The following is a 26,997-nucleotide window of genomic DNA, read 5'->3' as shown; positions in this document are numbered from 1 at the left end:
GAATCTATGTTATAACTCTACAGCATATTAACATGGGAAGAGGTGAAACCCCTCCAATGTACAAAGATGAATTTTTTTAAAAATTGATTTAAAAAATCACTTTTTATACACAATGTATATGCAAACTTTCTTAAATACATGGTTTTGGGGAAAGTTATTTACATCCTGTTTTCAGTCTGTGGGACAAATCCACAGCCAAAGCAGTCTTTGAACTCTAACTGATGATACAGCTCGACTTGGCAGATATAAAACTCACTTCAGCAGTACAGCAAATGAAAACTGTGACAAAGCACTGAAAAGGCAACCCAAGGGGGAAAAAATTGTTCCTCAAAGCAACAGAAATACTTAGACTGCCAAACATTTCAAGACAGGTTATAGTTTAATCCAGATGCCAGATTACAGTTTTACACTGTGGAAGGTTGAACAGATGAAACCACTTAACATACAGGTATGGCTAATACATACAGCCCACCTGTACAGGGTTTTTTTTAATAAGTGACAGGTATATTTTATTGAAAGAGTGAACCTAATCTAGACTTTCTCCCCAATTTTATTAATATTTTTTTAAAAATACATAAAAATACAACATCCAATGTCTGAATAAATATATTTAACAGGTCGCAAGATACCTTATTTTACACAAAAAAAATTCAGCTTTAGAAATCTCGTTAAATAACTTCATTGTTATATATTTTATTTTTTGCCTTTTTGTAACAAAATAAAAACTCTGAAATTACATAGAAAAAAAGACAAAATACTTTTGTCAAGGGAATAAGATAGTCCACTGAAAACCTATTCACAATTCCACTGTAAACATTAAACATTAAAATATTTGCATAATCGTGTGCTCAAAAATCCTATAAAAAAGTGGAAGACTCATTGCAAATGGTAGTTTTCCAGTCAACTACGCTTCCTTTCACAATTTTATTTTGTCCAATTTACACCTTTTTTTAAAAAAACTGGGCACGTCGCTAAAACACACATTTTGGCAGGTCTGTATAGCGCACGTGCTTTTTCCCCAAACGAAAAGCCTAACCCAAAAAAATAGAAGGGGGGACGACGACTCTCACCTGGGAATTTTAAGATACAGCTCGGTGAAAAAAGTGCAACAGTAAATCAATTTTCTGACTGAACCTATTTTGATGCCTATATGATACACTTGTCTGTTTGTTTTTTCTTTAAAAAAAAAAGTAATTTCCTTGTAACACCCAAAAGCTTCATTGGACATCCGTTTTCCCCAATTTGATTAAGTGCCCTTCTTTGTGTGTTGTTGTTTCGGAAAGCAAACAAAACAAGTAAGCACGAAGACCGAGGTGTCCACGTGCACCCGTGAACCTTCTGTTGCCAATTAGCTTAATCTCCACAATAAAAGGTTAAAATTAAAAAAATATATATATATCCACAATGACAAAAAAGGGGAGGGCGTGCGAAGAGGAGAGACCGACACAGTCCAGCAGTGGAAGAGTATACAGAATATACTTGGCAATGTCAAACCAGTTGAGTGCTTTCTATGGTTATTTCGGGATTTCTGTCCGTGACAGACACTGGCTGTCCGAGGCAGAGGAGTCCGGTATCACCTGCATTCAACCGCCAGCACATTCTGGGGTGGGGACGACGACGAAGGGCTCATGCCGGTGTCTGAAGAAGCCGAGGACATGGAAGCGCCCGCGTGAGACACTGCGGATACAGGAGAAGATTTAGGCACCCTCAAGATGGCTGACTGCTGCCACGTCGTTCACCCCCACCCCCTTGAGCTTGGCACCAACTCCCGAATAGATGGAGATTTCCCTCATCCCTTAATTTGTCTCCACGCACAATTCAAGGTGCTGATCTTGACCCCAAAGAGGGGGGGGGGAAACAAAACTTAACCCTATAAACAGAATTAAGCACCTAGGTCAAGCAAAAAACCACTGACAAGGCCAACAATATGATTAAAAGCTAAACCATTAAAAAGTTTTCTGAATACATATAAGTTTAATACAAGTTAAAACCCAAATGATGCTAATAACTCCTATATGGCCTTGCAAGAAGCCTTCCAAACACATATACTAAAATAACACTATGGACATAATATACAGTAAGACATACAATCATACACTGTAAATAAATGGAACAAGTAACTGCCAGCCTTCCATGCTGAAGTCGCCAAATCAGCACAATGAGCCTCCCTTGGAGGAACAGCCACAAGTTGGAGGAAGTCTTCAAACTTTGTTCAGCAGTGGCAGGACAGGGGCCACTGTGCGAGTCAGGATGCCAGACTAGGTTGACTACTGGTCTGGTCCAGCTGGGCTTTTCTGATGTTCTAACGAAGGCCTCGGCCTCTATGCCCTGATTGTTTGGACCTCCAGAGGAACTGGGTGGCCACTGGTCTGATCCAGCAGGGTTCTTCTGATGTTCTAATGAAGGCCCCGGCTTCTATGCCCTGATTGTTTGGACCTAGAGGAACTGGGTGGCCACTGTGTGAGACGGGATGCTGGACTAGGTAGACCACTGCTCTGATCCAGCAGGGCTCTTCTGATGTTCTTATGAAGGCCTCGGCTTCTATGCCCTGATTGTTTGGACCTCTAGAGGAACTGAATGGCCACTGTGTGAGACAGGATGCTGGACTATATGGACCACTGGTCTGATCCAGCAGGGCTCTTCTTATTTTCTTTTGAAGGTCACTGCCTCTATGTCCTGTGGTTGGCCCTCCAGAGAAACTGGTTGGCCACTGTGTAGGGCAGGATGCTGGACAATGCGGTCCACTGGTTTGATCCAGCAGGGCTCTTCCTATCTTAATTCTTTTTCCACCTGGATCAGGATTTGTTTTTGTAATGACCTAACTCATTTTTCCAATGACGGGATGTGTGGAAGGGAGAAAGTGAGGAGGCCTTAGACATAATGCAGTTTGGTAAATAAATACACCGATGTAAGGGCACAAGATCTGCCATTTTAATACAAAGGAAGCGGGTGCGTTGTCTTGATATTCATTGTGGGTTTTGAAAATGTTTGTGCAGTATGATCGACACCTACTTTTGCAAGCTCCACTCCACTTGATGGGAAAGGGCACCGAATAAACACTTAACAAATAAAACGCTCTAATTAATTGAGATGGTTTAGGGTGATGTTCACAAAAGCAATAGTTCAAGGCTGTTACCGCACTTGTATTCCCAGCGTTTGAAAACGTTATAAAAAATACTGTTTGCACTTTGTTTGGCCCCTTTAGCTCTGAAGACGTCTTCCAACCGTTTATAACCTGTGGTATCCAAAAACCCTTTTAAAGCAATGTTTTTTACAATATTTTCAAACTCTTAATACATCGCTGAAAATACAAAGTGCGGTAACCCCCCAAGTCTTCCAACCTAGCACAAGTATGTCCTTCATGAGGCATGTAATACTGCTAACACGGACTGGGGACTGCACCCCTTCGCCACACAAATATCTGTAAGCTGATGGCATGAAAAATACTCATCTAACACGCAGCCTTAACTTTTTGGATTCTAAAACTTCCATTCTTTGTTTTGGTAAGGTACGCCGAGTTCGAACATACCTTCTCGGTCTTTCTTTTTCAACCGTTTTCTTCTCCTGTCTATGGTGGCCACTTCAGACTTCAGAGACATGTAATATTTTCTGATTTCCTGCAGTTTGTCTTGTAAAAAGGAGATCCTCTCTGTGCTGCTCATGTTGTCCAATTCATCTTAGAAAAGCAAAAAGAAAGTTTTTAGTCACTTAAGCTAAATGTGTATATTGCTGGCCTCCCTATCCCCCCTTTCTTATGTGTTTTGCCGTTTCGATTTGGGGGGGGGGGCGGCCTGTTTACTTGGCCAATGTGATTTGATATTGAGTGCCATCTTGGGACTTTGTTGAATTTTTAATTGGGTTTTATTGTTGTAAAATTTTAAATGCTGTAACCCGCCCTGAGCCTGGCTTTGGCCGGATAGAGAGGGAGGGAAGGAAGGAAGGAAAGAAAGAAAGAAGGAAAGAAAGAAAGAAGGAAAGAAAGAAAGAAGGAAAGAAAGAAAGGAAGGAAAGAAGGAAAGAAAGAAAGAAAGAAGGAAGGAAAGAAGGAAAGAAAGAAAGAAGGAAAGAAGGAAGGAAAGAAGGAAAGAAGGAAAGAAAGAAGGAAAGAAAGAAGGAAAGAAAGAAAGAAAGAAAGCTTACTGAGTTGGAAACTCCACTTGTACACCCTGGGGGAAACGTTTTGATGGTTCTTCTCCCTCTGCTTGTCCTTCTCGCCATCTTTCATGTTAGGGGATATCATTCTTGCAGGCGACCGAGTGAGCTTCTGTGGTTTGGACATGCCAATGTGTTTTGCTGTAGTACATTTGCTTGAGGTGTCCAGGGCAGGAAGATCTTCACTATCACTGCTCTGTCCTGTAACAGCAAGGTATCACATCATATCTGGATTACTGGTTCTACTCAGCCAGTACTTTAATGATGTGTGTGGCTGCATGCCAAAGAATCCAACAAACGCCCTCAAAGATACAATTTACACTTTCCCACATATTAATTCCTGAGAAAACCCTCAACCTTGGCTCAAAGTCACTGAAGGGAAACCCGTATCTTTGTAAGCATGGCACATATGAACAAACCAGAGGGGGTGGCGCAACGGAGATGGGAGGAGCAGAACCCCTTCTGAGGACGTACCTGTCCCGTTCTTCTCGTTTTTGGCTACAGTGCTGGCTCGCTTTGGGGTACGCTTTTGCTTCTTTGCTAATGAGGAGTTGCCGCTGTCACAAGGCCTTTTCTGACCTGAGAATAAAAAAATGTGAGACGCTTTTCCATTTCCCATGCTTTAGTCCCCACTGACCTTAGAAAGACATTAGACATTAGGACGAATTTTCTAACAGAGCGGTTCCTGAGTGGAACAGAGGGGGTTACCGCACTTGTATTCCCAGCAATGTATTAAGAGTTTGAAAACGTTATAAAAAATACTGTTCGCACTTTCTATGTATTCCCACTGATGTATTGAGTTTGAAAACGTTATAAAAAATACTGTTCGCACTTTGTTTGGCCCCTTTAGCTGTGAAGACGTCTTCCAACCATTTATAAGTCGTGGTATCCAAAAACCCTTTTAAAGCGATGTTTTTTATAACATTTTCAAATTCTTAATACATCGCTGGGAATACAAAGTGCAGTAACCCCCAGACTTCCTCGGGAGGTGGTAAGCTCTCCTTCCCTGGAGGTTTTTAAGCAGAGGCTAGATGGCCATCTGTCAGCAATGCTGATTCTATGACCTTAGGCAGATGATGAGAGGGAGGGCATCTTGGCCATCTTCTGGGCATGGAGCAGGGGTCACTGGGTGTGTGTGGGAGGGAGGTGGTTGTTAATTTCCTGCATTGTGCAGGGGTTGGACTAGATGACCCTGGTGGTCCCTTCCAACTCTGATTCTATTCTATGATTCTATGACCTGAGGAGGGTGTAATTTATGAGACATGCTCGGATGAGGCAAGTGGAAGGACATCCTACTTCACAATGACAGGCAGGGAAGATGGTAGTAAACCGAGTGGTGTTCTACCCTAAGCTCCTGGCAGGCAGGGGAGGAAGACTGTTGCAAAGAGCCCCCGGGCCAGACATAAGCAGAAGGGGTGACCTCAAGCAAAGGAGTTAGTTGCCCTTTGAAACTGGGCCGCCTTGACCCAAAAGGAAAGGCAGGGTTATAAACGTTTTAATACCTAAGCAAACTATATGAAAATAAAGTGTTTCAGGAGAGTAGCAGAAGAGTTGGTTTTTATATGATGACTTTCTCTACCACTTAAGAGAGAATCAAACCGGCTTACAATCACCTTCCCCTCCCCTCCCCAAAACAGACACCCTGTGAGGTAGGTGGGGCTGAGAGAGCTCTAAGAGAGCTGTGACTGGCCTAAGGTCACCCAGCTGGCTCTATGTGGAGGAGTGGGGCCACAAATCCAGTTCACCAAATTAGTCTCCGCAGATCATGTGGAGGAGAGTAGGGAATTAAACCTGGTTCTCCAGATCAGAGTCCACCGCTCCAAACCACCGCTCTTAACCACTACACCACGCTGGCTTGCACAGAGGACTACACCCGGTGCTTGCACAGGGGACTACCTTTACCTTTTGACAGGACTCGAATCTAGCATGTCATGTGATAAGAGACCGTTCTTCCACAGAGTATCGAAATGGGCTTTGCATTCAGGAGGCCCTTACCCTTCTCTCCAATCTCCCTTTCTGGGGCTGTGATGCTACCGTTGCTCGACGTGGTACAACCTTCGAATCCATTGGCGGACTCACTTTCGCAGAGCCCCTCTTGAGACTCTTCGGCCACGCTGTCCACCTCGATGGTTATGTCACTCTCGCTCTTCACGCTCCGTGACTCGTCCTGGCTGAGGGCTAGGGGAGAGGCCACGGAGAAGTTTGGCTGGACAGCAGGGGGTAAGGCAGGCGGGTTCGAAGCGGGAGTGCCAGGGTCTTGTTTTTCCGCCGCCGAGTTGCCGGGACTGCTCTTCTCCTTCTCGTCAATGTCGTCCAAGTCCACTTCATGGCAGAGGAGAGTTTCCGGCCCGATCTGAGGCATCAAGTCTTCTTCGTCCTTTAGTGGGGTGTTGCAGTTTTCCTCGGAAGAACATTCAAAACGGTCGCCGCCCCGAGCTTGAAGGCGTTGATCTGACTCGGCCACCAGGGATGGCATCTCCTCATTTTCATTCCTGAGGGAGTCGTCGGCACTGAAATCTTTACATTCTTCTGTCCCAGAACACTTGTTCGCCCTCCCCTCAGACGCGATATTTGGCACACCCATCTCGCTCTCCACGCGCCCCCTTTTGTCAGGCGATGGCTGTTCTCCCGCTTTCCTTTTGAAAAGCTTCTTCTCTTTTGTGAAAAGATCTGTTTCAGTCCCAGAAGTGGCGCTTAAACCTTTACTGTCCAAGGAAGACATATCTAGTCTTTCAGTCTCTGTGACGTGTTCGCTTGCCGCCTCGTCCTGATTTAGTGGTGCCGCCTTTACATTCTCCAGGGTTGAGTCTCTCGCTCTGCTCCTTCGCCCTTTCCCTTTAGGTGATTTGTCCAAATCTTTCTTAACGTCTTCCATTTGGTCACTTTTGTTCGCAAAAATTGGAACTACCTGTTCACTCTCTTCAACTTCGAGTTTCAAAACTTCTAAAGGGTGGGCTTGATTCCTGTCATTTTCTTTCGACACGTGCAAGATCTTTGGGGTTTCTTCATCAGGTTTGTCAACGGTCCTTTTTTCGTCTTTTTCAAGTTCTGAATTTGTTGGAGAGAAGTCTTCATTTGTGGTCTTTTCAGAAGCTTCATCTGCATCACTGTCGGATGAAACAGAGTCTACAAAAAAAAAAAAAAAAAAGCCAGACACACCACAGAAACATGTAACAAATTAAAGCATATTTTAACATTTACAGAAAAACTGTTCACACAGTTCGAAACTGTTCGAATCTAATCATGCCTTCTATTATTTACCTGCTATTGACACTTTACATGCTATTGCCATTGGGTTTCTGAATTCTCTACTTAAGGACAGATGGACTCACATTCTATCTGTATCTGAAGAAGTGAGCTGTGGCTCATGAAAGCTCATACACTGCCAGAAATTTTGTTAGACTTTAAGGTGCTACTGAACTCTTGCTCTTTTCTCCTGCTACAGACGGACTAACACGTCTACCCATCATAAACCCTCTCTGACAGTTGACTTAAAGCTGATTCTTATGAGATGCTTAATACAGGTACCAACGTACAAAAATATACACTAACAGCAAAAAAGGTTGCAGGTGTGTATAAAACCATAGCTTCTCTGTCGATGCTACTGGACACTACAGTGTATGTGTGTGTGAGGGCATCAAGTCCCTCCTTAAAAGCACCTGAAGGAGAAAGCTGGGATTCCAACAGCACCTAATACAATAGGCATGCTCCTCTGATACTGGAGAGAATAGGTACGCATCATGCCTAGTATTCGTTTTGACTGGTAACCATGGATAGCCCTCTCCTCCATGAACATGTCCACTCCCCTCTTAAAGCTTTCCAAGTTGGCAGCCATCACCACATCCTGGGGCAGGGAGTTCCACAAATTGTTATATGCATTGGGTAAAGAAATACTTCCTCTTCTCTGTTTTGAATCTCTCACCCTCCAGCTTCAGAAGACCCTGCGTTCCAGTTATATGAGAGAGGGAGAAAAGCTGTCTACTCTCTCCATACCATGCACAATTTTACAGACCTCTATCACGTCTCCCACAATTTAGATTTATGAAAACCCAAACTCGCTACTCACCATTTGACCCTCTGTCAGAATCCAACATTCCTGAGCTGCGTCTTGTTTGCCTGCGAGACATTCCTAAAAAAAAAAAAAAGAGGCTGTTTCACTGACACTAAACGAGAACGCAGAAACAGTGTTTATTCTATACGCTGTTGTTTGCACATGTGCTGTGAGAGCTTTACCATGGCAGACTTCCGAGCCAGCGAAAGCTTTTCGCCCTAACGTGCACCATTAGCTGCTTGCGCAAATGAATGAGATGTGCCGCATGTACCGCGGCCCTGAACTAGAAGTACCTTCCGTCCCATTAGGCAAGGGGGAGCCATCCGGCAAGCTGCCACGTGCGCTTCGGGACCCTGGTTTACTTTCGCTATTTGGAGTTTTGGGCAGTCCACAAGATAGGTTGGACAGGAGAGTGGATTTCAGAGGAGGGCGTCCGCGTTTCGCTTTCTGCTTCTCCTCCTCTTTCTTTTCGTCTTTTTCTCCATCTTCTTTACTCTGAACAAAAAACACAGAAAGTTTTTTTTTGTTTAATTTCTCTTCACCGTTTCTTACTATCACAAACCACACAAACACTTAGCTGAGAAAGAGAGCGTACTGGGATAGAAGAGTGAAGAAAAAGAACTCCGTTAGATACAGAAAAAATATATTTAAAGATAAACAGTGCTACTTACCTTTGCTTTTTTCTTCTGCTTCTTCTTCGATCCACCCTTCTCCACAGGCCAAATAATCCTGTCAGCTTTCACCCATTCGTCGTACCTACAGGAAACATATACATTATTCTGCTTGTCAACAGGGGCTTTAGCTTAAGAAGATAAAAGAAGAGTTAGTTTTTATACCCTGCTTTTTCTCTGCCTTTAAGGAGAATCAAACCAACTTACAATTGTCTTTACTTCCTCTCCCCACAACACACACCCTGTGAGGTAGGTGGGGCTGAGAGAGCTCGAAGAGAGCTGTGACTAGCCTAAGGTCACACAGCAGGCTTCACTTGGAGGAGTGGGGAAACAAACCCAGTTCATCAGATTAGAGTCCGCTGCTCATGAGGAGGAGTGGGGAATCAAACCTAGTTCTCCAGATTAGAGTCCACTGCTCTTAACCACTACACCACGCTGGTGGTGGGAAGTGCCATCAAGTCACGGCTGACTTATGGTGACCCCTTATGTTTTTTTTTCAAAGCAAGAGACATTCAGAGGTGGGTTTGCCATTGCCTGCCTCTGCAAAGCGATCCTGGACTTCTTTGGTGGTCTCCCATCCAAATAGTAACCAGGCCCAACCCATCTTAGCTTCCAAAATCTGATGAGACTGGGCTAGCCTGGGCCAGCCAAGTCAGGGGAGAAGTAAATTGTAAAAGATTAACATTACCTTAAATGTTCTAGACTGCAAACCTACAGGCACTGCCTGACAGGGTGCAAACTTTATTTTTTTTAGGGATAAATAATTGTAGGTGCCTTCACAAGAAATATAATTTTCCAGCTCTCTCAGCAAATTGCTGGTCATTTTAGCTCCTGATTACTGTTCTATGTAGATAAGATGAACTTCCTGAAATGAAGAAAGCTTTTCTTGGTTGTTTCCTTCTTATGAATGGATGGACATTTCGTCTCATGCCTTGATTAAAACATGGTATAAGACTGCTGGGGTTTCAAGTAATTTCACTGGACAGGTTGGCCACTCTGTGAACAGACTTGATGGACTTGATTGATCTTGGTCTGAACAATAGGGTTGCCAGGTGCCTGCTGGTGGCGGGCAAACCCTCAGCAATTTCTCCCTCTGCCTACCAACCACCTGAGGGTCGGCGGGAAAAACGTGCATGCACGCGTGCATACCGAGCGCGTCACTTCCGGTTAGAACCGGATGTTCCGCCTTGCAAGGGGCCTTTACCTCTTAGTTTGAGTGGTAAAGGGACGCTTTACCACTCAAACTAACAGGTAAAGGTCCTTTGCGAGGTGGCACTTCTGGTTCTAAACTGGAAGTGCCGTGCGTGCATCGGCGCACACGCACTTAAATGCAAAATCCTCCCGCCGGAGGAGAAGAGGGACCTGGCAACCCTACTGACCAAGCACCTCATATATTTGGCATGCTCCTCTGATCCTGGAGAGAGTAGCCCCTCTGACCTCTTCTGGGAGGCTGTTCAAGGGTCACAGGGCAGCATGTAAAAGAGCGTGAGCCCAGGGTTGTGGCAAAATGTACCTTAGACAATTGGGGGGCGGGGTTTACTCATAACAGACCTTGCTAAGAAGACCAGAGGGGCCACACTGGAACAGGCAGGTTAACCAAGAGCTTCGCTTTCTTCTCCTTACCTCACATTCCAGCCGTAGTAATGCACCAAGTACAAAATCTCGCCATCGTCATTCTCTGTACTTTTGATGCTGGCCTCATAAATCTTCTGAGTTTTCCCACGGCCATATTTTACTTTCACTTTGGTTCCCGTTAGGCACGGCTCTGCGTCTTCCTCTCCATCCTCTCCTTCTGAGTCTCCCCGGTTCTCAAGGTCTTCCCTACGGAGCAAAGTAGATACGGGATGCATTAGAGGCCGGATGTGGGCAGCAGCTGTGGGCTCTCCTCACTCGAGCGGCGCTTCTCTGTTGGCCTGCAGCGCTGCCAATTTGGGCCCTGGAAGAGAATGACTCAGCGGCGGAATTTTGGCCAACCTGCGCTTTCAGAGTAATCCGTAGTGTGCAAACCTCATCGGTCCCACAGCGACACCAGAAGCAACCAATTGAAAGCTCCCGAGCCAATTCCATGGCAACTTGTGGCCTGCCCTTCCTTGACAATCACTTTCACTTGCTACTGCAGTGACCTTTTCCAAAACAGTTATCTGCCACTTAAAGCTTCTGACCCAGTACAAGGATTCCTTCAGTCACCAACACATCCTTCTCTATGGCACTTTGGTCAAGATTTGTTGTGAAACAGAAGTAAGCTTAAAAGCAAGAACATGGAAACAAGAAAAAACAGAACAGACATCCAAATGTACTTCTGTGCTACGTTTCACAAGGAAGATCGAGCAAAGAGGCATCGACGCTAAAAGAGCTGCTTTATTCCTCACACATTTCATAGAATCATAGAGTTGGAAGGGACCACCAGGGTCATCTAGCCCAACCCCGTGCACAATGCAGGGAATTCACAACCACCTCCCCCCACACACACCCAGTGACCCCTACTCCATGCCCAGAAGATGGCCAAGATGCCCTCCCTCCCATGATCTGCCTAAGGCAGTGATGGCGAACCTTTTAGAGACCGAGTGCCCAAACTGCAACCAAAAACCCACTTATTTATCGCCGAGTGCCAATGCGGCAATTTAACCTGAATACCACCCCCAGAGGGGGCCCAGAGGGAGAGGCTAGGGTTGCCAAGTTCCTCTTCGCCATGAGTGGGAGGTTTTTGGGGTGGCGCCTGAGAAGGGCGGGGTTTGGGAAGGACTTCAGTGCCATAGAGTCCAATTGCCAAAGTGGCAATTTTTTCCAGGGGAACTGATCTCTATTGGTTGGAGAGCACCTGTAATAGCAGATCTCCAGCTAGTACCTGGAGATTGGCAACTAGTTCCTTAGTGTTTTCTCTCTACATATCAAGACAAATGGAAAGGTGTTTGGAGGATAGCTTGTGGGCACTTCAAAGGTGGAATAGGACTGCACGCCCCTCCGCCCGCACAGACCCAGAGGGTGCCGGAGAAGCCGCTGGAGGGAAAGAAGGAAGGAAAGAAGGGAAGGGAAAGGGAAAGGGAAGGAAGGGAGGGAGAGAAAGAAAGAAAAAGAGAGAGAAAGGGAGAAAGAAATGGAGCAAGGGAGAGAAAGAAAAGGACAGAGGGAGACAGAAAAAGAAAGAGGCCATTTATGCATGGGAGGTTTTGCCTTGGATTTGCCACTCGGTGGGGCGCGGCGACAGGCTTGTGAGAGGTGAGCAGGGTGGGGCAGAGGGTGCCTCCTTCGCACCCACCGACCAGCCATGCCCCTCCGCCCGCACAGGCCCAGAGGGCGCCGGAGAAGCCGCCGGCCATGCCGAGTGTGAGCGCTTGGCTTCTGTTCCCCGCTCTCCCACCCGCCTGGCTGGCCACGCACGCTCCAGCGGCGGCAATGGCGGCAGCTTCTGTGGGAGAGTCCGGGGGCCACCGCCAATGATGTCGGAGGTTCCCCACCCCTGGGCTACAGCCTCCCCCATCCGGGGTGGGGCAGAGCCGGAAAGGCCAGCTGCTTGGAGGAACCGTTCGTGCCGGCAGAAAGGGCTACGCGTGCCGGAAGTGGCACCCGTGCCATAGGTTCGTCAACACGGGCCTAAGGTCATAGAATCAGCATTGCTGACAGATGGCCATCTAGCATCTGCTTAAAAACCTCCAGGGAAGGAGAGCTTACCACCTCCCGAGGAAGCCTGTTTCACTGAGGAACTGCTGTAACTGTTAAAAAATTCTTCCTAATGTCTAGACAGAAACTCTTTTGATTTAATTTCAACCCATTGGTTCTGGTCCAACCTTCTGGGGCAACAGAAAACAACTCTGCACCCTCCTCTATATGACAGCCCTTCAAGTATTTGAAGATGGTTATCATATCACCAACACATCCTCATCCCCTTCTCTGTGGCACCTTGGTCAAGATTTGTTGCGGAACAGAAGTCAGCTTAAAAGGAAGGCCACGGAAACAAGAACAAAATCCAGAATAGATATCCAAATGCACTTCTGTACTACATTTCACAAGATCGATAAATGAGGCCTCAGCGCTAAAAGAGCTGCTTTATTCCTGACACATTTCTTGCATTCGTGTTTGCTTCCATGCTACACGATCCTGTACAACAAACGCGCATGCGTGTTTTGCCACAGGAAGCCCTCCTAGTTACACACATCTGTGGCTAGTACACAAGTATGTTGTTCGTTGCGTGGGATGATATATACAGGGTACGAGCCACTTTCTACATAGAAGTGCCCTGAATTCACCAATTCCTCCCTTCTCACTACAGCTTTCCACCCCCCACCCCAATATCCTCAAATGTTGTAGGCCCAGTGAACAGGAAGGGGGGCTGCAGTGGGAAAATCACCCCTTCTTCCACCAGTAGAAAACTCTGGTTTGGGTCACATGAATACATGAACACATGAAGCTGCCTTATACTGAATCAGACCTTGGTCCATCAAAGTCGGTATTGTCTGCTCAGACTCGCAGCAGCTCTCCAGGGTCTCAGGCAGAGGTCTTTCACATCACCTACTTGCCTGGTCCCTTTAACTGGAGATGCCGGGGATTGAACCTGGGACCTTCTGCATGCCAAGCAGATGCTCTACCATTTAGCCACAGCCCCTCCCCTAACCTATGAAAGGTCAGGGGCAGCCACCTAAGGTGGTAACTCTGCACTCTCAGGTGATAACTGTGCACTCTCCCACCTACACAAGTTGCGTTTATTCAGGCTGAACATCATAAATGAGCTTAAGAGGGCAAGCCTACAAGCCCCGGGTTCAAATGCCCCCCACCCAAGAACCATGTTCAGAAAGTGCCATCAGCCTCTCAGCCCCATCAACAATTTGGGGATAACAATACTGGCCCCACACTCCAGAGAACTTGTCGCCCCATCAACAATTTGGGGATAACAATACTGGCCCCACACTCCAGAGAACTTGTCGCAAAGATTACCGACATGAAAGCAGAACTTCTGAGAAAGCAGCTATTCCCCGCTCCCCACAAGCCAAATATAATAGTTTACCATGACCGTGATACCTATCACGTTCTGCAAACAGCTCTGTCATGACTAACGAATGGATTTCTTCCAACACCAGTGGCACTTTGCAAAGGTTACTTCAATTAGGAACTGTGTGTAATTTGTGAAAACAAATTATGCTCCATTCAGCTAATGGCATTGCCTTTCTCTGGCACGAGAAGAAGAAAAGTTGGTTTTTTAATATGCCGACTTTCTCTACCACTTAAGGAAGAATCAAACCGGCTTACAACCACCTTCCCTTCCCCTCCCCACAACAGACACTCTGGGCTGAGAGAGAATGACTTGCCCAAGGTCACCCATCTGGCTTTGTGTGTAGGAGGGGGGAAACAAATCCAGTTCACCAGATTAGCCTCCACTGCTCATGTGGAGGAGCGGGGAATCAAACCCGGTTCTCCAGATCAGAGTCCACCGCTTCAAGCCACCGCTCTTAACCGCTGCACCACGCTGGACCTCCCTCCAAGTGCCTCTTCCGTTAGAGGAAAGCTCCTTACTTTCATTTTTTTACTAAAACATTTATACCCCGCCTTTCCTCGTGGTTTCCGATTAAACCACAACAAAATAGCAAACCCAACAATCCCTCCTTCCTCCTCCTTAAAAGATGTCTGCCAGTTCAAACCCCCACAAAAGCCCTGGCAAACAGGCAAGGCCTTGCAGCACCCCCTGCAGATCTCCAAGGAAAACACCCCCCCTCACCTCTTCAGGGAGCCCGTTCCACAGAGCTGGGGCCATGATGGAGAAGGCCCCAGGCTGTGGTCAATGCCAGACAGGCCAACGCTAAATGGTGGGATAGCCCACAGGTGGCTGCCTGAAGACCCTCGCCGGCGCACGGGGCCACGCAGAGGGATATGGTCTTCCAGGAGTGTCAGAAGACACCACTAGGTAAACAGAGTCGCAGGTTACAATTCAATCTGCTAAACTTGGCTTTAAGGCAATGGAGATTTTAGGCTCTGGAGAACGTAAATCAGACCTTGAGGATGGTCATGTGCACAGATTGAACACATGAACACATGAAGCTGCCTTATACTGAATCAGACCCATGGTCCATCAAAGTCAGTACTGTCTACTCAGACTGACAGTGGCTCTCCAGGGTCTCAGGCAGCGGTCTTTCACATCACCTACTTGCCTAGTCCCTTTAACTGGAGATGTTGGGGATTGAACCTGAGACCTTCTGTAAGCCAAGCAGACGCTCTGCCACTGAGCCATGGCCCCTCCCCTCACACCCAACAGCTGGTCTCAGGCAGAGGTCTTTCACATCACCTACTTCCCTAGTCCCTTTAACTGGAGATGTCGGGGATTGAACCTGGGACCTTCTGCATGCCAAGCCAGATGTCCTACCACTGAGCCACGGCCCCTCCCCTGAAGCTCTGCAATTTCTAAGGCCTTCTATCGCCACCACTATGCCCCCGTGCTGCTCTCCACAATCACGAAGACTACAGGCAGATTAAAAAAGCTTCACATATACCCCTCATCCTGTTCTTACGCAGACCCTGCTAGGTAACAAGATAGCTCGCCACCTCACATTCAAGAGTTAGAATAACAGAATCATAGAATCGTAGAGTTGGAAGGGACCAACAGGGTCATCTAGTCCAACCCCCTGCACAACGCAGGAAATTCACAACTACCTCTCCCCCCCACGCCCCCAGTGACCCCTACTCCATAGCTGTTTTCATAGTTTGTCCTACAGCAAGCCTGTTACACTTGACAGAGTGTGCCACCGGGACCAGAATGCGGGGAAAACTGCTTATAATGATACAAATAAAAGAGGGGGGTTTCTCTTGCCTCCTTTCCTCTTCTTCGTCAGATTCCCTGTCAGACTCCTCTTCCTTTTTAGCTCTCTTTTCCTTTTGCTTTGGTGTGGGCCGTCTGCCTCCAAGCGCCGCCTCGCTTTCCCTCTTCTCCATGTTGTTTGGCATCTCTTCCACTTCTTTGTTCTCCTTGTTGCTGTCTTTTAGCTTCTCCTGCATTTTATCTTCTTCGCTTTCTTTTTTAGCAGCGGCAGCATCGCGAAGGAGCCTCCTTCGTCCCTACGAGAGGAAACCGGGGGGAAACAAACACACGCCACGTGCCGTTTAAGACGCATCGATGGCTCTCTGAGCAGCAGGGATTATGCAAGACAGGGAAAGCTCTAGGAAAAAAGATGGATTCCCCCCCCCCAACAAATCAGAACAGGCGCGTAACAGGCAAGGACGCCTCTTCGATGTGGCGAGACACCAAGACAACCCTCCTATCAGACATTTAGAAGCCCGAAGTCTATTACTGCAGACAGATACGCACACGCAGAACATGAAGCAGCAACAGGCACACAGGGTGACACCAGCAGGGACATCAGACAGGGAAGAGACTGCTGGCCTTTTGCAGAAGAAACGAGAACGCTCCCGTTGTTTGACAGGCGGGAGAGCAGCATACAAGGAAAGCAAGGAGCTGGAAGTGTCTGGCTGTACTACCCCCCCCCCCCCATAGGAGTTCCCTTGGTCTGGAGACCAAGTCCAACGAGGAAAGGTTGAAGGAGCTGGATACGTTTGGCCTGAAGAGGAGAAGACTGAGAGGGGATATGATAACCATGTTCAAGTACTTGAGGGGCTGTCATATTGAGGATGGTGCCGAGTTGTTTTCTGTTGCCCAAGAAGGTCTGACCAGAACCAACGGGTTGAAATTAAATCTAAAGAGTTTCTGCTTAGACAGTAAGAAGAATTTTCTAACCATTAGAGCGGTTCCTCAGTGGAACAGGCTTCCTCAGGAGGTGGTAAGCTCTCCTTCCTTGGAGGTTTTTAAGAAGAGGTTAGATGGCCATCTGTCAGCAATGCTGATTCCGTGACCTTAGGCAGATGATGAGAGGGAGGGCATCTTGGCCATCTTCTGGTCACTGGGGGCGTGTGGAGGGAGGTAGTTGTGAATTTCCTGCATTGTGCAGGGGGTTGGACTAGATGGCCCTGGTGGGCCCTTCCAACTCTATGATTCTAACAACAGCAGGCTGGAATCTCAGGTACATCCCACCCACGTAGACCCTTTCCCCGAGAAACTCAGTATAACACCTTCGATGGGAGAAGCAAGACTAACAACTGCAGCTTGGCTTGGTTTCGGTTTGGCATGGAAATTAAGGGCTTCAAGGGGAAAAAATAAGTTTTGAGGGGGCAATTGGAGAGAGGGGCTTCCAGACATCAGGGGAAGCACAGGGGAATGAGCTCACACTGGGTGCATCAGAGAAGCTGAAGCAGAAGTTCTGGATGCAGGCAGAAAAGGGCAGAAAGGTAAGCTGGGTCAAGCTTAAGGGAGGGCTTCAAAGATAGGCGCTGGATGCAGAAGAGGGAGCGGAACCAGGATTACACATGGTCCGAATTACAGAAGTTGCCAACCATTATGGCGGCAGAGGGAACTGACAAACACTTACCCGAGGAGACCTCTGTTCAATTTCTTCTTTTTCGCTTTCACTGCTGCAGTCGTGTTCTTCCACCTCGCTTTGAACTTCTGCAGGGGACATCTCGGGCTCTTCTTTCACACTTTCCTCCATGGGTTCTTCTGATTTCTGCACTACTTCTACTACTTTGGGGTCATTGTGGTGGATCGTCCTAAACTGAATGTTTGCCGAGCGGCAGTACTCCTCGAAACCATAAAGATACCTGCAGAGATTTTTAGAATGTTATTTACTCTGCTCCCCGCTGCCCAACAATTCCATCCTGAACGCACAAAGCTGCCTTCTGCTGAATCAGACCCTTGGTTCGTCGAGGTCAGTATTGTCTACTCAGACTGGCAGCAGCTCTCCAGGGTCTCAGGCAAAGGTCTTTCACGTTACCAACTGCTTGGTCCTTCTAACTGGAGATGACAGGGATTGAACCTGGGACCTTCTGAGTGCCAAGCAGATGCTCTAGCACTGAGCCACAGCCCTTCCCATCTTTTTCACAGTTCACAGGGATGGTGCATAGACCAATCAAATGTCATCTGCTATCACAGGAACATAGGAAGCTGCCTTCTACCAAGTCAGACCCATAGTCCTTCCAGCTCGGTATTTTATGCTCTGACTGGTGGCAACAGTCCAGGGTCTCAGGCAGAGAAAAGGGTCTTTCCTGACACCTGCTACTCTGTTAATGCCAGTACTTGAACTTGGGACTTTCTGCATACAAGGCAGGTGCCCCTCCTCCAAAAGGCAGATGCTTGTGCACAACAGAATGCTCCATAAGAATAGAAATGTTGGCATATAATCAATAACTAAAAGGGGTTGCAGGCAGCAGCTCACCTGTCCGGCTATGGCAAGAAGAGTTGGTTTTTACATGCTGACTCTCTCTACCTTTTAAGGAGAATTAAATCTGCTTACAGTCTCCTTCCCTTACTCTCCCCACAACAGACACCCTGTGAGGTAGGGGGGCTGAGAGAGTTCAGAGAGAGCTGTGACAAGCCCAAGGTCACCAAGCAGGCTTCATGCAGAGGAGTGGGGAAACCAACCCGGTTCACCAGATCAGAGTCCGCTGCTCATGCAGAGGAGTGGGGGATCAAACCCGGATCTCCAGATTAGACTCCACCGCTTTTAGCCCCTACACCATGCTGACTCTCTTGAGAATGAACGAATCACCTCCAAGCCAAAGAAGCAGGGGCTGTGGCTAAGTGGTAGCACATCTGCTTGGCATGCAGAAGGTCCCAGGTTCAATCCGCAGCATCTCCAGTTAAAGAGACTAGGCAAGTAGGTGATGTGAAAGACCGTTCTCTAACTGAAACCCTGGAGAGCGGCTGCTGGTCTAAGCAGACAATACTGACTTTGATGGACCGAGGGTCTGATTCAGTATAAGGCAGCTTCGTGTGTTCATGTGGAACATCCGAACATCACAGTGAAGTTGGTGCACTTCCCACCACCCTTTACACTGCTGATGTGTCACAAATAACTACATCTATAACCTGCATGGCATGGCATTACTAGCTAGGCTGGTTTGAAATGTGTGCAGAATTGGAATTCTCTCTCTGTCTCTCCTACTACTACTTCTTAAATCCCTTCGTGTATTCGGATGAGCGCCACTGACCGAGAGGCCGGCTGACCAAATTTCACGCATGCAGAAGCCCGCGCTCCCCAGCTGCCAAATGCAAAAACGCAGTTGGAATGCCAGGAGACCACTTACTTTCTATAAGCAGTTTTTACATTGTAGGAAGCGGCTGAATTCAAAATAGGAATGCCAAGGTCCATATAAATTTGCTTCCACACAGCGCCGCTGTCGATCTGGGAAAACAGGTTTCTAGGGGTTAGCGCAGAATTGTTTTAAAATTTAAAACCTTTTATGAAAGAACATGAATGCGGGCCAGCTTCCGGAAGAGCCACACTTACATTGTCACATCCACCCTGCTGAAACACGAGCCTGAAGAGTTTGAAGAGGTGAAGGTCCTTGTAGCCCAGAACAGGAGGTTTGTTGATAGGAGTACCTGATATAAGAGGGAACAGAAAAAGCAGTGTTTTTATATCTTCTGTCTGGGAAAAAAAGACACAGATCTCCATTCCTACTCGTGTCTGATGAAGGAAGCTTTGACCCTGAATATCTCGCTGTTCTCTAAGGTGATACTGGACTTGAATCGAACTACTTTTACACCAAATTCTCACTTTCTCCTTGTAGCACATCGTTTGACAAAAGCACGATCCAGCAGCTTTGTGCATAGATATTCTCCTAGTCAACAGCGGCAGGCCAAGATTCCTTCCATGCAACCAAGCAGGGGAATGTTACTGAAGCAGGCTTTAGGCCACAACTGGTTAAGAACATAAGAAAAGTCCTGCTGGATCAGACCAAGGCCCATCAAGTCCAGCAGTCTGTTCACACAGTGGCCAACCAGGTGCCTCCAGGAAGCCCACAAACAAGACGACTGCAGCAGCATTATCCTGCCTGTGTTCCACAGCACCTAATACAATAGGCCTGCTCTCCTCTGACCCTGGAGAGAATAGGTGTGCATTGTGACTAGTGTCCATTTTGACTAGTAGCCATAGATAGCCCTCTCCTCCATGAACATGTCCACTCCCCTCTTAAAGCCTTAACATAAGAAACATAAGAAAGGTCATGCTGGATCAGACCAAGGCCCATCAAGTCCAGCAGTCTGTTCACACAGTGGCCAGCCAGGTGCCTCTAGGAAGCCCACAAGCAAGACGGCTGCAGCAGCATTCTCCTGCCTGTGGGTATGCATCATGACTAGTGTCCAGTTTGACTAGCAGCCATGAATACCCCTCTCCTCCATGAACATCTCCACTCCCCTCTTAAAGCCTTCCAAGTTGGCAGCCTGTGCGTTGTGTGAAGAATCCGGTTAACATGGATGTGTGTGAGTCAGCATACCAGAGAAAGCCTAGTAACTGTTTCAGACTTATTTCTATAGCAGCATTATGCTTAAAAAGTATTCAGCTGCTTCAGCTGGAAGACACGCCCTTACTCAGAATTTCTATGGGTCACATCCTGTCGATCTGTTCCACTAATGGAAGTGTACTTCCACCAAGTCCAAGAAGTCTTCTACTGATGCCAGAGGCGCCTCTTGTGTCAGGAGACGGCTCCTCGCACTGGGAGGGAAGCGCCAAATGTATCTGCTGGACCCAAGCCAGTAGCTGAGGCTTCCTTCGGAGAAACCGACTGGCCTGACATGGAATACAGGCCTGCTCAGTGTGACCGCCGAGTCAGATAAAGGCTCCCTTGAAAAACAACGGCACACCAATGCCTCTCCCCGGCTTCTTCAGGTACGAGGAGCCAATACACCCGCTAATCTATTAGCGGTTTGGCAAGTCTGCCTTTTTGCATCCAAATGTGTTCAAAAGCAACGGAAGAACACTATAAAAAAGCAGCAGCAAAAAGTGAAATAAGCTTAAGTGTTGCATATGTGTGTACACAAGACACACACATAGAACGCTTTTGTGGTGGTACTCACCGGTACTGAGCACCGGCACCTTTTGGGGAGAAGGGGGGGGGTTCTCCCAAGTTCTGAGTATAATATTAAAAAAAACAAAAAACAAAAACTGCTGTGTGTGTATATGTATCTGTATCTTTTTTATATTTTTACACATTCTAGCTGTATCTGTATATTTTTACACATTCTAGCTGTATCTGAAGAAGTGAGCTGTGGCTCACGAAAGCTCATACCCTATCAGAAAATATTTTTGTTAGTCTTTAAGGTGCTACTGGACTCTTGCCCTTTTTGACTACTGCAGACAGACTAACACGGCTACCCACTCTGAATTATCTTCTCTACTATGTATGTATCTATGCACATCATCCATCATTCAGGAATTACTACGTGTGTATGTAAAGTGCCATCAAGTCACAACTGACTTATGGCAACTCAGTGTGGTTTTCAAGACAAGAGACTAACAGAGGTGTGTTTGGCATTGCCTGCCTCTGCATAGAGACCCTGGACTTCCTTGTCCCTTCCGAGTACTAACCAGGACTGACCCTGGTTAGCTTCTGGAAAAATATAAAAAGTAGCCCCTACAAGATCAGCCACTCCCAAAGGCGCATTAGGGCAAACGCCAGAAACTTGGTGGCAGCTGACATTTCCCGGTAACTCTTTAAGATCTGCAGAAACCCAAAGCAAAGGTGACAAAACTCTGACATTTACCAGTAAACACTAAAGCCAACAATGCCTCCGGAACGCGCCCAGACATCACCCTCCTCTGGATCTTGAGAACCGGGATCAATTCCCCACTCCTCCACATGAGTGGCAGAGGCTAATCTGGTGAACTAGATTTCTTTCTCCACTCCTACACACGAAGCCAGCTGGGTGACCTTGGGCTAGTCACAGCTCTCTTAGGGCTCTCTCAGCCCCACCTACCTCACAGGGTGTCTGTTGTGGGGAGGGGAGGGGAAGGTGATTGGAAGCCAGTTTGAGTCTCCCTTAAGTGGTAGAGAAAGTCGGCATATAAAAACCAATTCTTCTTCTTCATTTCCATCACTTAGAGGCAAGCACTCTAATGGAAACGAGAGGCTGTCCGGAAATGGGCCTTCCTAGGCAGCAGCTCAATCTTTTGCTGACTATAACAATATTAACAGTTAGGCACGTATGATGCAACAACAAAAAGGGGGAGATTTGACCTAACACACTGTTGGATGTATACACATCCTTAGAAGCCTGGCACGAAATACAAGGTGGGACATGGGAGCCATGTTCTGGTACACATGGAATAAATGATTTTACAAGAAGCCTTATAATACTGGAAGGGCTTTTATGTATTTTCTACCGTGCATTATGATATTAAATTGTTAGGATGTGTACTAGACTACAATTCCATGTCTGACCACTGAGGAAGGCCTTTTCGAGGCCGAAATGCGCTTGGTCCTTATTGGGTCCTACTTTGGTCACTAAGATTTTACATCAAATGTGTATGAGTTTCATGTATTTAGTGGCTGTGAATGACTCACCTATGATATAGGCCTTAATGCTTTTAACTTTACTGTGCACCATATTAAAATTTATATATTTGTAATTTTAGTGTTTTCTAGCTCAACCTCTTCCATTTGGATTAGACACATAGGGCACAACAGCGAATCATCATCCAATATGGCATGCTGGACTTGAAACAGGTGCTCCAGCAGTGTCAAGAAGGCACTGCTGTCGATTATGGAGCGTCCACTTGCATACTCATAGGACCCTGCCCACCAAACCGTGATATAAAGAGCAGCTTTGCAGGATTAAACCGAAGTCCCATCTAATCCTGCATCCAGTAGCGGCCACTTGGTGGACAGTGGACAGGCAGCTAGTGGACAGGGAGAAGCTTTTCTCCCTCACCTGTAACACTAGAATGCAGGGTCATCTGCTGAAGCTGTAGGGTGAGAGATTTAAAACAGATCAAAGGAAGTATTTCTTTGCACAATGCATAGTTAAATGGTGGAACTCCCTGCCCCATGATGTAGCTATGGCTGCTAACTTGGAAGGCTTTCAGGGGGGAGTGGACATGGTTCTTGGAGGAGAGGGAAATCCATGGCTACTAGTAAAACTGGCTACTAGTCATGATGCTTATCTATTCTTTCCAGGATCAGGTGAGCATGCCTATAATATTAGGTGCTGTGGAACACAGGCAGGATGCTGCTGCTGTTTCGTTGGTGGGCTTCCTAGAGGCACCTGGTTGGCCACTGTGTGAAGAGACTGCTGGACTTGACAGGCCTTGGTCTGCTCCAGCATGGCCTTTCTTATGTTCTTATATTCTGGGGTGCTCATAGGAGGGTCTTGGGGAGTGGGCCTGCTTACGATTCACTACTATGGGACAGAAGTTGACCCTTGAGTCCCAGAGAGTTAGACCAAAAACGAACACTGGCTAGAAACCTACTGCAGAATTCCAAGGCACCCAAGCAATGGAGAATCTCCCAGGCGTCATTAAAAGACAAGTTCTAGTGTTTTAGTGACATGCAGGTTTTCTTCATCAACCTGGTGAAGAACGTGCAGGTTTTCAGGCTGCTGGAAACAGTGTTCTGTGCTGTTCAGAAGCACTATTTATTCCCTTTAGGACATCCATGGACACTAAGGGACTTAAAAACCTTCCGCAGAAGCACTTCTTGATCTTGGACAGCTGCCCAACGTTAATTCAGATGTGTGAGAGAGGTCTGGATATTAACATACTTCAGAAGCATCTGGGTTATTGCCACTCTGTCTGGAACCTCAGGCTGCAGCAGAGAGAGAACTGAGTTTTGTTCACATCTGGCCACTGAGATCTAAAATGATTAAGATTATGGAAGAACCTTCAGTATTGTATTTCCTAGAAAAGGGGCGCAGTCGTATGAATGTCCAGTTTGTTACTGACAGACTACAAGCTGGGGTGGGGAAGGAATTATAACTATTGCGCTAGGAAGGTGAATACGTTTTCAGAGTTTAAACTGTTGTGCTTTGTGGTCACAACTGCTGTTTAGATCTTGCTTGCTCTTTGTAGATTGGGAGTAGAAAAGAGTAGGAGTCCAGTAGCACCTTAAAGACTAACAAGATTTCTGGCAGGGTATGAGCTTTTTCGTGAGCCACAGCTCACTTCTTCAGATACAGCTATTTTGTTAGTCTTTAAGGTGCTACTGGACTCCTACTCTTTTCTACTGCTAGAGACAGACTAACATGGCTACCCATTTTGATCTTTGTAGATTGGGCTTGACTAGCAATTGTACAGGGAATTGTGTTCTTTAAGAGGTACATCTTGACCACTGGGTGACAGCTGGGTTTACAAGGGGAGCAGCATGTTTTTCTGGGAAGGCCACATTTGATTCCTGGCCTCCTGTTAGGAATTAGGAGCACTGTATCTTTAAAAGGAGATGGATAATGAAAGTTCTAAGCAAGCGAGAAGAAGCTCACTTGCGCAGCTGCTCTAGGACGCCTCCTTATTCAGCTTGCAATTGATGCAGGTTGGTTTTGGGGGGGGATAAGAATCCCCATTAGAATGAAATTTGACAAGTGGAGGGGCTACGATAGACTGCGGAAGCTGCCGAAGAAACTGAGTGTCTGGGTTTGTAACACCGTTCTGCAAATTTACTCAGAAACTAGAGCCACTGTGTTCAATGGGAACTTATTCTTAGAAAAGGGTGCCCAGGATTGTGGGCATTGGAGGGTTCAAAGCCCTTTGTATGTATTATCACAGTAGACGCAAATACGGCAATCTTAAAACGCCATTCAATTTTCTCGCTTTGGGCGTCTCCGTTTCACATGACGGTTAAAGGCAGGCAAGGTTACCTCTGTCTTCCATAAACTTGTAAAGCTGCTGGAGGAAGTTGTCCCTCTCTTCAGGATCAGGCTCTTCCTCTGGCTGCCAAAAACAAAACAAAAAAAAGCATTTATTAGGCGCATTTGCCTTAATAGCCGTTACCAGCATTTTATCTGCCCAGAAGTCCCACAAAATTCTGATCTGTTTTCTTAAAAAAGCTAGCTAAGAGAGGAAATTGTTCACCAAAATACACATTTGATATACAGGCCATTCAGTCACATGAACACAAGTCTGTAACTGCATATAAGAGGACAAGAAAATATCTTGAATGTAGACGTCACATGAAAATTAGGACTCTGGATGCTAGCAAAGACGTGAGTCAGTCTTCATTTTGCAGGAACCCTTAAAGGAAGTATGCTAAGGGACCACTGGACTGCGAACATAGTTAGTGACACAAAGCAGAGAACAGCTGAAATTGGGTGTTCTGCCCCCAAGTTCTTTTTCAGAAGCATCAGCCATGTCCGTTTAATTTTCTTTTGTTGAAAAGATTGCCTCCCGGAACCTTATGTAAAATTTCAAAACTGAGTCTGCAACCCTAAATACATTTACTAGGGAGTAAACTTCGTCCAATCCCGCCTTGACCTAGATGGCCCAGGCTAGCCTGATCTTGTCAGATCTCAGACGCTAAGCAGGGTCAACCCTGGTTAGTATTTGAATGGGAGACTGCCAAAGACGTCCACAGCCTCTATGCAGAGGCAGACACAGAATGGCAAAAGTGTGTATGTTACTTACAAATCACTTTACCAAAACTCAAATTAACGTGCTGCACTTAACAAACTGTAGACATAACACTCTCAATGTAACATCAGAGGGTCCATATAATTATCCAAAAACAGTATCACATAAGAGTCCTTATTTTTCTTGCTTGCTTTAATCTCTTGTAGGAGAGCACGTCACCCCTGGAAGACGATAACTGTTCTCGAGAATTCTTCACTTTGTCCTCAGTTCCTCAGTCGAGAACTCTGCAGTGTAGTTATTCTTCAAAAATACACAGTCCTCATGCACAGGCCACTTTGCAAAGTTCCATCGTGGGATATATTACAGCAAGAATAACTACGTTCATGGAGGAAAGGGGTATTCAAAGCTATTAGTTAAAATGGATACTAGTCATGTTGCATACCTATTCTCTCTAGTATCAGAGGAACATGCCTATTATATTAGGTGCTGTGGAACACAGGCAGGATGGTGCGGCTGCAGTCGTCTTGTTTGTGGGCTTCCTAGAGGCCCCTGTGTGAACAGACTGCTGGAGTTGATGGGCCTTGGTCTGATCCAGCAGGGCCTTTCTTATGTTCTTATACACTGGAGAGTTCTCAACTGAGAAACTGAGGAAGAAGTGTGGAATTCGAAACGAAGAATTCTCGAGAATAGTCATCATCTTCCAGGGTGACGTGCTCTTCTACAAGAGATTAAAGCAAGCAGGAAAAATAAGGACTCTTATGTGATACTGTTTTTGGATCATTTTATGGACTCTCTGATGTTACATTGAGAGTGTTATGTCTACAGTTTGTTAAGTGCAGCATGTTAATTTGATTTTTGGTAAAGTGATTTGTAAGTAACATGCACACTTTTGCCATTCTGTGTCTACTTCACTTCAGAGCATCCTATTTTGCACACAGAGGTGTCATGTTTCTCTAACTCTATGCAGAGGCAGGCAATGGCAAACCACCTCTGTTAGTCTCTTGCCTCAAAAACCCCGTGGGGTCAACCATAACTTGGCTGTGACTTGACAACACTTTACACACACAAACTTAATTCAGTGGTATGTACTTCTGAGTACCCATGCTTTGGTTTGTTTTGCTGGAAGTAAGAAGAGGATTAAAGGAAGAAAACTTGCTTTGCATATATAGCGTCCCAGGTTCAAACCACAGCCCCTCTAGCTCAAAGGATGACAGGAGAGGAAGATCTGATTCACTGGGGATCAGAGCAGATGCTGTTGAGCTAGAGGGAACAATGAACCAACTGCATAAAAAAACAGTTCACATCTTACAGACCACATTTCCCAACATTCTGCTTTGCTAATTTAGGAAGCCCCCTTTCTTCCCGGCAGAAGCCCACTTTCCAACGATATTTATGGAGTGATCAGATGGGACCTTTGCTGTGCAGTGGTTAGGAGCGGTGGTTAAGAGCCGAGGACTCTAATCTGGAGAACCGGGTTTGATTCCCTACTCCTACACATGAAGCCAGCTGGGTGACCTTGGGCTGGTCACAGTTCTGTACAAACTCTCTCAGCCCCACCTACCTCACAAGGTGTCTGTTGTGGGGAAGGGAAGGGGATTGTAAGCCGGTTTGATCCTTCCTTAAGTGGTAGAGAAATTGTGGTATATAACAACCAACTCTTCTTCTGACTGTCTCTAAGACCCATCCTGTTTCCTCCAAAATGCTGCTCCTTGATGACCAAGGGAATCCTCAGAAACAGTATGGGCGGCCATAGGGG

At 46.5% G+C, this 26,997-nt stretch overlaps 1 protein-coding gene across 1 annotated transcript in view; it reads right to left on the bottom strand.

The window, feature by feature from the left end:
* Positions 1-1,314: 1,314 nt before the first annotated feature.
* Positions 1,315-26,997, bottom strand: part of ARID4A (AT-rich interaction domain 4A) — an 81,386-nt gene continuing 55,703 nt past the window's right edge. The window contains exons 11-24 of the mRNA XM_056851208.1: positions 24,533-24,605; positions 19,194-19,288; positions 18,991-19,088; positions 17,277-17,505; positions 15,668-15,912; positions 10,498-10,695; positions 8,875-8,959; positions 8,497-8,698; positions 8,219-8,281; positions 6,148-7,278; positions 4,627-4,731; positions 4,141-4,353; positions 3,530-3,676; positions 1,315-1,677 (exon numbers count right to left, since the gene is read on the bottom strand). Coding sequence (XP_056707186.1) covers positions 1,574-1,677; positions 3,530-3,676; positions 4,141-4,353; positions 4,627-4,731; positions 6,148-7,278; positions 8,219-8,281; positions 8,497-8,698; positions 8,875-8,959; positions 10,498-10,695; positions 15,668-15,912; positions 17,277-17,505; positions 18,991-19,088; positions 19,194-19,288; positions 24,533-24,605 — 2,988 coding nt within the window. The 3' untranslated portion in view covers positions 1,315-1,573. The remainder of the gene's footprint in view (positions 1,678-3,529; positions 3,677-4,140; positions 4,354-4,626; positions 4,732-6,147; positions 7,279-8,218; positions 8,282-8,496; positions 8,699-8,874; positions 8,960-10,497; positions 10,696-15,667; positions 15,913-17,276; positions 17,506-18,990; positions 19,089-19,193; positions 19,289-24,532; positions 24,606-26,997) is intronic.

The sequence above is a fragment of the Euleptes europaea genome, chromosome 6 (assembly GCF_029931775.1).
Source record: "Euleptes europaea isolate rEulEur1 chromosome 6, rEulEur1.hap1, whole genome shotgun sequence".
Classification (NCBI taxonomy): domain Eukaryota; kingdom Metazoa; phylum Chordata; class Lepidosauria; order Squamata; family Sphaerodactylidae; genus Euleptes; species Euleptes europaea.
This window is presented reverse-complemented; position numbering and strand designations above follow the sequence as displayed.